At 33.5% G+C, this 12,040-nt stretch overlaps 1 protein-coding gene across 8 annotated transcripts in view; it reads right to left on the reverse strand.

Annotated features, from left to right (window-relative positions):
* Positions 1-1,130: 1,130 nt before the first annotated feature.
* Positions 1,131-12,040, reverse strand: part of LOC135160928 (potassium voltage-gated channel subfamily KQT member 1-like) — a 43,767-nt gene continuing 32,857 nt past the window's right edge. For 4 of the 8 annotated variants that reach the window (XM_064118083.1, XM_064118084.1, XM_064118081.1 and 1 more), the window contains 7 exons: positions 11,587-11,733; positions 10,947-11,020; positions 10,278-10,405; positions 6,563-6,659; positions 5,873-6,171; positions 5,177-5,373; positions 1,132-2,833 (listed from right to left, as the gene is read on the reverse strand). In XM_064118083.1, the coding sequence (XP_063974153.1) occupies positions 2,667-2,833; positions 5,177-5,373; positions 5,873-6,171; positions 6,563-6,659; positions 10,278-10,405; positions 10,947-11,020; positions 11,587-11,733 (1,109 nt within the window). In that variant the 3' untranslated portion in view covers positions 1,132-2,666. Of the gene's footprint in view, positions 2,834-5,176; positions 5,390-5,872; positions 6,172-6,562; positions 6,660-8,012; positions 8,141-10,277; positions 10,406-10,946; positions 11,021-11,586; positions 11,734-12,040 lie in introns of those variants that run through there. The other 4 variants (XM_064118086.1, XM_064118082.1, XM_064118079.1 and 1 more) reach the window with 4 other exon arrangements.

Here is a 12,040-nt window from a genome sequence, read left to right on the forward strand (position 1 = left end):
AATTAATTTGAAGAAAATATATCTCAATGGGGATTCTTTTATTTTACGATTCTTTAGGTTTTTCGTTTTAATGTCAGCATAAGGAGTAAACAAGGACTCTGCAAGCATTTTACGAGCAGCACTTAACTAAAGAATGTTATTATTTTGTGGAAAGACTTATGTAAATATGCAGAATCGTGATGAAAAGGAGCAGAGAAATGTTGAGAGAATAAAATAAAGGTCATGGGAAAATTGTTGAATGTCAAGTTCAAAGAAATTTCCAATCTTTAAATGTCAAGATAAAAATGCCTCGAATCTCTTGAATTTTATTTTGAAAAATTGCAGGAAAAAGCTGTCAAGTATTTCAGTCCTGCATAAAATATAGTATTCGCAGTGGAGTATAATGAATTGAAGCAATTTTCTATGTGAATAATAAAAATTAAAAAGTTGGGTAATTCAGGAGCAATTCTGGTGTCGTTTAGAGAAAAATTACCAAATCAACTTGAATTTTTACATGACAATAGAGAAAAGTTATGGGATGTTCCGTAAAACTTCGATGACTCTCATATAATTTTTCTCTAACGTTACGTAAAAATTAAAGTTGGTTTGGTAATTTTTCTCTGAACGACACTTTCCTCCGGAATTAGCAAACTTTTCCAGAAATTTTTAGCGAACTTTCCTCTCCGTGTAATGACAGAATTCTCTCTTCCTACTCCTTCTATCATTTTTTTATGGAATTAGGGGACTGATAAAAATATAATAAATTTATTTGTAAACGTTGGAAAAGCTACCTGACTTTAAACAATTTAAGAAAACCTCCAATAAAAATTCAATAGACATTTCCAGCGAATGATTCTCTTATGGTTGCGATCTCGAGTGAGATTTTCTCGGAAAGCCAGTAACATTATGACAGTCTCAACATTTATCTGAATTTTTTCAATGGGAAATGTAATCCCCAGTAGAGCAGTTCATTAACTCAGATGAAATCAATGGCTCGACGATAAGAACTGACAATGAAAACGAATGAAACGAACGAATCACTGACCTTCTTTCCGCCAACAAATCGATGAATGCCACTATCTGCAAGGTATATCTACAGTCTATCAAAGTGAAAAACAATTGCACAGCGATTTTTAAAAAATAATTAGCATTTTATTTTTCATCATAAAGTGACAGCGAAGACACTTTCAGTTGAGAAAACAAAATTATCTCTCAAGCCTTAAACTACTTACAATAATTATATATATATTATTTGGTCTATCGAAGCTTGTACGATAATTTGTTTATTTAAATTGCTCTCTTGTATCAATGCAATACGTCCTTCTAAATTTGCATCACTGTGCAGATTGCTCTTGTCAAAATGTAATTTAAATTCTGTATTCTTACAATATATATTAATAATCCTATAAAAAGTTATTTAAAATTCTCTCTTCATTAAATGGTCGGTTTTTTTTTCTTATCTATTTCTACTTTCTCCTCAAATTTTGATTTAATAATAATTCTCGTAAATGAATGTCATTTTGTCGCACTGCGTTTCTAGATAAATGCGATAGTCAAGAAAAATAAATATGATCGCGTGATCTCAAAAGAGAGCCCCTGAAATAAATTTGATCATTCGAATAATTGGCGTTTGATTCCCAAAAGCTTATAATAATTTTTTCTTTTAATTTCACAGTAAAGTAAGAAAGAGAATGGATAAACAATATTTTTGTAAAACATTGATACGTGCAAAAAGTTGAATGGGGAGAGGCCGTTGATAATATTTCTCTCTTAAAATACGAATTCACGATGGCAAATATTGTCTCCGTGAGTCACGGATGTTTCTATGCGGTTTTTCTCTTCTCTTCATCTTTTTGGTTACTCTATATACGAGTTGGATACATTGTGCCCCGAGGGAAACTCCGACTGAGGGTAAAAATTCACCCCCTTATGAGCCTATACTCTGGAGAGTATTGTAGTCTTTTTACTGCTAGATGAATGGATGAATTAAAAAATAAGGGGGGAGGGGTGGATAAAATTATGATTTACCATCAATGTTGTTTCCATTTGCTTCCGAATGGAAGCATTGTACAAGTCAAAATTGAAATCTGCCATTTTTTCAATCATAATAAATGTTTTTGGTATCAAGAATTTCCATATGAGGTTTCTAACAAATGTCCTGATGTTTGTCGGCATGTAAAACCTAATTTTTTATAACAAATTGATGAATAACTGTTGAAATGAATCCACTAGTTTTTCAAAATATTTTTACAATGACTTTTTAAATGAGTTCAATCATGAAATTGATGACATTCGTTGTTGAAATAATTTATTTTGAAGTCAGGAAAAGGTCAAAACAATAAACGTTCGGAAAATGTGGTCTAGTGACGTTGAAACAATATTGTTGTGTCAGATGACTCATTAAATTCGCATTAAAATACATTATCATAAAATTCAATTCGGAAGAAAATTGCTGATTTATTAGAAAAAATACATGAACTTATGCTGTGATCAGAGAACCTGTTAATACTCACGGGACGGTAAAAAAAATCAACGTTGGGGCAATATTGGCTATCAGTGTTGGAGTAATGTTGAATTCGTTTCAAAGTAGATCGTCATGGAAATTCCATTCGGAAGCAAATTGCTAATTTATTAGCAAAAATATATTGACTATATCTTGACGAAAGCAATTCCCTATTTGGTTTCTTTCACGGCTGATCTATGCTACCCCCAGGATCAATGGTACTTGGGGACATTGGTAACGTAGATTCGGAGACACCAAGGAGAGCCGCCCTTTCGCATGACGTGTCCTCGCCCTCGTTCTCTGTGTTGTAGTTATCGCCCGTTGAACCTCCTGGATCACACTCCACGGTTACTGAAATGTTTTATCATTCAGTTTATCGATAGAAATTTGTTATTCAAATTACGACTTATCAGACGAACTTTCCAAACATTAATCGTTCAATTTATTCGTCCTTTACTACTCGAACTGAAAGAAAAGAAATTCTATCGCGTGATCACATTCATGTTAATGTCAATTTAAATTCAAATTAAATTTTTCTATTAATATATTACCGCGCCAAACAACTGCGGTTGTTTATTGAAGGGGAAAATGACAATGGTTGTTGGGCAAAAAAAAAAAACAGAATTTGCGGAATCATGAAAGTCTCATTTGGAGTTAAACAATTGCAGTGAAATGATAAGAGAAAATAAGTCGATTTAACTTTTGGTTTTTCAAAGAATTTGAGGAAGACAGCGAAATTTACGTTATAATATCTTTCGTAGAGTCTGTAGAATAGATCTGGTTGATAATTATGTACGTTATGTTTTGATAATTATCTAAGAAGACACTGATCGTGATGAATTTCATTAATTATATAAACTGTACATTTGTAAATTTCAACTGTTGCTTGAGTCGTTACGAATTAAATTAGATAATTGCTTTTACACTTCAACTGATGATCTCTTCACGTTAATTTGATAATTGACTCCATAATTAGCTTACGTATGAATGAAACAAAGAGGCTATTATAAGCACTAGACTCATATATGTATGTATATCACGTTGATGTGTTCGGTTGAACGGTTGCGACGAGGCTGTATTCATAGCTGATTCTCTCACTACTACATGGGCTCTTTGGTAGACAGATTGATACTGAAATTATTCGTCGATTTTCTTCATGATTTAACCACAAAAAGGGTCGAAAGGCTCTTGAAGTCATTATCTGTTGTCGTTCTCAATTTAATTCGCGAAATTTCAAACAGGAGTATTCACTAAAATTTCTTCACCTTTCTCAGAGTCGGAAATATTCTCCAAAAATTCAGTTAATGACTAACTTACGTCCTATTATCCTATTACCCTTTAACTACATCAATCTTGCGATCAACGTTCAATGGACTTCAAGATGAACATGTGTTCGTCAGGCTAATGAACCCAATTGTTCCAAATATGTTCTTTTCTGTTCAAGCGAGGAATCACATCTTCAGCACTTCCTATTTCTCATTCTTTGTGTATTTTCTTCTTGAAAGATGTTCGTTTTATGTAAAACGAGAGAAAGTAATCTATACTTTGCGCTATCCAATACTCAAAACAAATGGATTCTTGAATAGTAATTTTTCAACTGGGGTGAAATATATTTTCCATTAGCTTCACTTCACAATAACAAAAAAAGACTATCGTGCCAATCATATTTATTTTGGACAAAATTCCAAAACTTCCAAAATTCCTTTTCAATAAGTGACTTTAAATTTTTGTTAGAATAAAATTAAAATTGTTGATGTGATTGGGAATTGTATATTTTTCTTGGTACACGATAATGTTGCTTATTCGGTCTCTTCTTTCACCTCAACTGGTTTTATTGTACCCTCTCTTTCTAACTCATTATTCTTTTATCTCGTGACTTATCCCTCAGACGTGTTACTCTAGGTTGTAGGTTTTTCATTACTTATTTCGCTCCAATTCCTCAAACAAAGTTGTTATTTATTAAAAAGCCCATTTATTCAACTATGCCATCATAAGCAGAATTCGAAAGGTACTATCTTATACGAAAGAAGCCTCTTGAGAACAGTTTTGCTGTTGGAAGGATAGTAATAATTCATATTTGAAACTGTCGTGCATTCAAATGAAATAATTTCTATCTTGATAGCAATTCAAAGCAAAAGTTGTTCAAGAATATGTTTCTGTTCTCTTCGGTGTGGGAATAGTTGATGAACAAAGATTGTGGAAAAGTGCTGAACAGTACTCTTCACTCATTTTATTCATGAAAAAAAAATTAATGGTAAAATGATAAACACAGTGTAATATTCTATTAATAAAGAGTAATACATCTTCTTCGGTAGAATACGAAAAAAATTATGAATAAAGAGAAATTGAATATAAATTATGAATTCATCGAAAGATATTTGAATTTGATGTTAAGGACATGAGAGGTCATAAAATTGTAACCAAAAGGACCTCCTTCATGTCCAGATAATCATGATGATTAATTAGAGAAATCCTTTAGTCGAGTCTTGAAGATGGAACAACATGCACATTCTTAATTATCGAATGAAAATTCAAATTTTTATTCTCTCCATTATTCAAATATCTGGTTTTCCAATCACACCGGATACACGAATTTGAATGTTATCAGATGATTGCCTCTCCATTAAACTCAATATTCATGAGATGTTACTCTGCAGATTAACGATAATATTTTTTAAAAAATTGTGAACTAACCCGTGGATTTATCGTGGCGTCCGTTGACGGTGGATGGCCGTAACGTTGAAATTGCCTCTTTTCTTGTTTCGGATAGAGCAGGCACAATGATAACGACCCCATCGTCCCTGGGCGATGGTGAGCCACCCGAATATGTGGTCGATGGTCTCATCGCTGAGGATTCATCCAGATGAAACAGGTGTGGTGGGGCTATTGAGCTGAAGGGCAGAAAAACTTCAATACGAAAGATTGATGCGATGAATATACGCCATAAAGATTGATGATGAAGCTGAATAAGATTATGAGGGATATTCCTGTCTCGTGTCGAGTGAAAATTCAATGTGAAATTGTTCTTTTCATTACCGTTGTAAAATTAAATTGAGTGACAAAGACACTCTTCATTTGTATCACTTTTATCATTGACTGAGTCTTTTTACCATCTCTCATTAATTTTTTCAATACTTTTATGAGAGAATGACATTTATTTATTTGAAACGTCAATGAAGTAAGAAAAGTCTCTCTTAAAAAAATGAAAATGGTCATTTCTTTCTAGCTAATTTTTGCTGAATAGAAACATGAACTTTATTTCGAGAGATAATCCCTTAGACAACAAAGAGAGAGAAACTTATTTTATGGGTGAAAAATTAGACGAAAATTTGAAAAACAAATTTTTCACTTCAAGGAAACAGTTGAGTTGTATGTGAAAAAAAATAAAACCTTAGAGTGACACGTTTTTTGACCCTGCTTCCTAAATCCGAGAATCCCCGATGAATCTGTCGTGGTTTTTGGGGTTTCATTTCACGCTGGGTCTTCGATGTTGGGGAACTTGGCTCGGACAACTGCTTGTCCACTAGTATTGGCTTCAATACAGTTGTAATTGTGGTAGTTTCTCCTGGACAAGTGATGGGTGGGTGAGGCACCTTGTAGGATTCAGCCATTGGTAGTGACACAAGGCGCTTTCGATCCTCCATATATAATTCAATTAGTTGGTCCAATTTAGTCTCAATATCGTCGACCTGAAAGATTCGTTATTTCGTTGGTTTTGTATTTCTAATCTATCACGGGGATTCAGTCACGTACGAAAAAAATTTAGAGAAAATTGTACTGAATTAGCTAAGAAATTCCGTTGGATTTTCATCTATCCGTGTTCATTCCAATATTTTGATAAACATTTTTTATTTTTATATTTCAATTATTGTTCAGTTATTTAATTTTACTTTTTTTATCAAGTCAACAGCATTTGATTTGCCTAATACTGATTCTATTGGAATATTCCTATCAGGAAGATTTTAATTTCCTTAAGAAACATTTTGTAAAAATTCAATAAATTTGTTTATCGACTTTGCTAGTTTGCCAGTTTGTTCTGTAAAATTTATTGGTACGTGATCACTGAAGTTTATACTGTACCTGTCGCTCTACTTTAACTACTCTGGAAGCCAGACTGATCTTTGACACGTAAACGTCCCGTGCTTTTGAGCCCTGCCTCCCGAGTATTTGATCTAATCTATGCAAAAAAAATGAAAATATCTAATTTCACAATTTTTCAAAGGTTTACTCAGCATACAATGAGAAGTATCAGTTCCGCAAGCCAGAATGAACACTAATTTCGCGATTTTGCAAAGCAAGCAAGCAAGCATGTGGGGAGTAAATAATACTGTAAAATAGAACATGCAGATAAAGTTTAAATTGAGTATTTACAAATTTTTAAGGTTTGGAAAGAATAAGGTCAGTTGACAGTCGAGAACAGGTTCTGAAGGACCTACAATTTCAATGTGATGGGAGTGAAAAAATCATGTAATTCCGAATTTCACTGAAAAATCAAGGAAATCACTCAATTTCTAAGCCATTTTTATTGAAGCTAAAAGGACCTTGAAAGCTGCGGAATTTGTCGATAGAATGACCCGACTTCATATGAAATTCTTTAATGGGACTTCAAAATAATTCTCTAATCAAATCTCTGGCTATTTCAGTGAAACCGTAACGCGAAGAATTTTTCAAAAAACACCGGGAATCCCAGGTAATATAATTCAACAATATTTTCCACACAATAGAATAAAAATTTCAAACCTCTCACTAACAATATTAATAAAGGAAACGACAATGAGTGTCAGAAATCAACTGATTGTGATATGATAATGAATACAACAAACTAATAATTATAATTTCTCTTCTTCTAGACTAGAAAGATTTCTCAACAAAATCTGGAGAGACCCGTACTCCTGAAGTCATTAAAACCTTTTAATAATAAAGAATGAAAATAATTTTCTGATGATTTTCATGTGTGAAAATTTCTTGCAATTTCCGTGAAACTACAGGACAATAAAAAAGTGAAAAATTACCAGAAACTCCAGGCAAAATATATCAAACGACGATATCCACACGATCGAATAAGCATTTCAAACCCCTGGATAATAATAATGACGAAGGGAAAGACAATAGGAGCCAGTAACTGGATAATATAAAATGAAAGAGGATCTGAAAAGCTCAAAGAGTGAGGGTGGGGTAGAGAAAGGTTGAGATGAGACTCGCTGAACGTCGGGGAACCAATATAGAAGGCATAAAAAAATTGAGGATAGAGGAGGGGTTAGACATAACAGACGGATGATGCTGCCGTGTGGAGTGTCGCTGCGCCCAAGCTTTTTCATCATAAACCTCTATAAAATCGTATATATTTGCCACAAAAAAAAACGATTACTAAATCACTGGTCTATTTATTATCACTCGACTTATTCACTTTATCATGTGCTCAAGCTATCTCTCACTATTATCTTCAACTCATTGGATTTTATCCATTGATAATCTCTTATGTGTGATAAATATTCATGTAACATAGATGGTACTTTCGTATTGAAGGTACCTGAATTGGAGATTTCGCACGCGATTCAGTAGATCAGCGTGCCCAGAGCTGTACTGTTCGATCACGTCCTTGACGTCGTAAGGTTTCAGAGCTTCTCTGAACTTCTTGCGGGCCACGAAGTACTTGAGCTGCGAGTAACAGCACACATTGCCGTGTTGGATTTTTAGAAATTTCAGTGATTTTTTTTTAAATTTTTTTTTATGTTTCGTACACGAGTGTTTTCGCAGAACTAGCGGACATGGATTTCTTTGTCCATGTCTACGCAGAGAAAAAAGTTAGAGAAAAATTGCCAAATGTGGTCAGTAATCGAGGAAAGCTCCATTAGCATTTTTTTTTATTGTGTAGCGGGGGAAAATGGAGCAATGGGAAGGCTTTTTCTCCGGTGGCTCGGAAATTTTCAATGAATGAAAGAGTAATTTATAACGAATGGGGAAAATTTACTCTGCTCCGTTATCGACCGCGTGCATTGAAATTTGAAGAAATGTAGAAAATAAAGCTCTCGCTACGAGGAAAACCCTACGGTAGAGAAAAACAATTTATGATTTCAGAAATCAGTTTTTCAAATTCCCAATTTTTTATAGTGTGGTATGGGCAGAGTACCCACTAACGTTGAAATTTTCCGGAAGATTGCAAATACTTTTCAGACATTTAAAAACATTCAAACAAAATTAAAATTGAAATTCCAAAAAAAAGTAATGAAAAAAAAATTCTATCCCTTTGACACGTTGGAATGTTCGTTAAAAACTAGCCAATACTCAAAACTTGCTCGAGTTTATCGTTTCGGCATTGACTGAACAACAATAAAAATACAGTTCTCCAGCTTTTTTTAAAGCCAATTAATCGTCAAATATTTTTTACAAATGTCCACAATTACCTTCGCAAAGTTAAATTGGCTACGATTTTGTAGATCATCATTAACCAACTTTTCTCTCCGTGTATGAGTTTTTTTTCGATAGACTTTCCTGTCATTCCCGAAGCGGGCAAGCCATTTCAAAGTTACTCAAAAACTTTACATCCGCACAACGACACATTTTCCCAATACACACAGAAGTGTTGTCATTATTTTATTATAATCTCACTGATCAACGGAACAAGTCTGGGTCGTTTATCTCATCGTTCGTAATTTCATGTAAAAATAAATCTATGTACGTCATCTAAAGAGGTAAATAGTCTCGTTAAATTTTATTAAAACGAAACCCATAAAATTAATCTAATGGATATTTTTGCACGCCATTAACACGAGCCAACATGCTAATTTTATTGAAATAATAGAGGAGAAAATTCATCGAGGAGAGCTAAGTCAGAAGTTTGAATTTGTAGATTTTTTTTCACAGAAGTGCAAGAAGTTGAAACACAAAAATTATTGTAGTTCAGAGAATAAAATAATCAGTGGATTGTGCCGTTCAACTCAGGGGATTGACAACTACCCTAAAATATTAGAATTCATCTAGACTCGTTCACGCGAATTCTAAAGACTTTTCAGGAAGATGTGGGAGTAAAAAAATTATAAAAATCATCAATCATAGAACAAGTAGAAAATGGCGCCATTCAAGTAGTACATGAGGGGGAGGTAATTTTTTTAGAGGATCTTGATGAAGAAATTCTCTCACTGTAGTGCCATGAGACTATTTCAAAGAAGGGAATTCGTGGAGTCACTTCTTACATTCACTTGTAAAATCAATAATAAAACGTCAATAAAAATTTTGTTTTCAAACCAAAGCTTCTGTAAATTTTAGATGGATGATGCTATGAATGTAAAGGCCTCGATCGACCGTCTAGTACTATTCATAATAATTAATTCATAAGCATAAAATGGTACAAATACTTTCCCGAGGCCATTGACTATTCAAAGCTCCATTCAATATTGAGAAAGAATCCCTGAAAATTGACTATTCACAAAGAAAATTATCGAATATCTCAAGCACTCGACATAACTAATTTATATTCCCCATGATAATTCTAATAAAACCCCCTAGTGGAACGAGAGACTACTTAAAAAATAATTTTTATAATCGTGATAAAATAGATAGGCGAAATGTTGATGGGGGTGTTGAATTGTCTCAAAAAAACCACTCACATAATACTTAAACAGCTCCAAGTGAAATAAATATATCGTGAAGGACGTCGTCCTTGAAAAAGACAAAATTGATGAAAAAAATGATTTGAAAAAAGTAGAATCATGAGAATAAAAATATTGAATTTCTCTTCTCACTACAAACTACTACCAACAGCGAACGAATAGAACATGATCACCATGTCTGGTACCTATTTTGAATACTCTTCACGCGACTGATGAGATCGACGTGGCCTGCGCTGTACTGCTCAATCACATCTTTAACGTCATAAGGCTTCAGAGCCTCTTTGAACTTGCGTCGTGCCACGAAGTACTTCATCTGATACCGGACACAAGTACAAACTAGTGTGAGTACTTCATGTGAATTTTCAATACTTTGGAATTTGTTTGAGATAATAAAAAGAAAAGAACAGGAAGAAGAAGAAGAAGAAGAGATGAAGAGGAAAAAAGAAAGACCATTCATTCGCTCTCAGCATTCTTAAAATTTTTCACCTCATCCACTCGATATTTTTCTATCGTAATTCATGGTTTAATTTTTAACTCTCTTTTTTCCCAGTGAAAAGCCTAAATCAAAAGTTAAGCTCCTCTCATTCGTGCTGAGTTCTACCTCTCATTTGCTCTGGCTCCATGCCATTTTTCTTTAAATCCTGGAAATACCTGTGTCATTATTAGAAATTTCCACTGTTGAGCGCCCGAAATTACAAAAATATTTATCTTCTTTTTTCTCACGACTGATTTATCACAGACTGACATTTTGGCATTACTCCATCTCGCATTTATCGCGATTGTGGAGTAAATTTCAGTAGGAGATATACAGATACGAGAGGCGAGCGTTATGACATATAATCTCCGGCCCTCACCTTTCTTATCGCACGAATAGCTGTTTTGTGCTTCTTGGTGAGGTGAATGCATCGCGATGGCTCCTCCTCCTCGTCTGATCGTGTCCAGTGAATAGTTTTCAGTCCATTGAATTGATGAAATAAAGTGGAATAACTTCATTCGGTGAAGATTTAATCGGGAATCGAGATAAATCGTTGCTCTTGTAAAGTTAGGAATATCCAAGTACTTTTCATAAACTAATACTTTTCACAAACGTCTAAACTTATGAATAAAGGTATGACATATACAGAATGAAGTAATTAATGGCCAACAACAACTATTCTTAATAAAATATACTTTTCAGATGCTGAATCTTCATAATTGGTAAATAAAAACACTTGGATGTCCTGGAAAGCAGTTTACCTTTAATTAAGTAATTTTAAATTAAACTAATTTCTATTAAAATAATATTAATCATTACTGAAGAATTAATTTAAAAAGTTTCATTTTGATTCTTTTATTAATTGAATAATCGTCATTCTCGTGAGACCAATTACTCATTAATAAAATAGGTAAAGATGTAGACGATCTGGTTGGTGATAAATTTAATTAAAAAAGAGGATAATATAGTTCAATTATGCATTACGACTTTGATTATTTCGGTTTTAATTGGGTACGTACCGTCAGAATTTTTCTTTGAAAATGCTGTCTCAGTCACCGAGTCCTCGGAGTAACTGGCGTTAAGGTTTTTCGTGCTCAACTGAGTTTCATTCGGATCATTGCATATTCCCTGGTGATGATTTCCAACTCCTGTCGACATTAACAGACCTATTTCACCCACAAAATTTATATTCTTTGTGAACAAATTCTTGCTGACATGTCAACGTTTTCAATGAGAAAAACCACGACTTCAGATATCTAATTTTCTGATTCCATTAATTTTATTTTATCCGAACAAAACGATAATTAGTTATAATGTTTTACCTCAGAAAAAAATTGATCTTAACTTTTAAGTTAAATTAAAATTTTATTAAATCACGAATTTGTTAGACGATTACATTGAATTTCGTTTCAAGTTCTTTAAAAGCTTCTATTACTTCATCGCCGATACTATTGATCTATTAAGGGCCTTCTG

This window comes from Diachasmimorpha longicaudata, chromosome 3 (assembly GCF_034640455.1).
Source record: "Diachasmimorpha longicaudata isolate KC_UGA_2023 chromosome 3, iyDiaLong2, whole genome shotgun sequence".
In the NCBI taxonomy this organism is placed as follows: domain Eukaryota; kingdom Metazoa; phylum Arthropoda; class Insecta; order Hymenoptera; family Braconidae; genus Diachasmimorpha; species Diachasmimorpha longicaudata.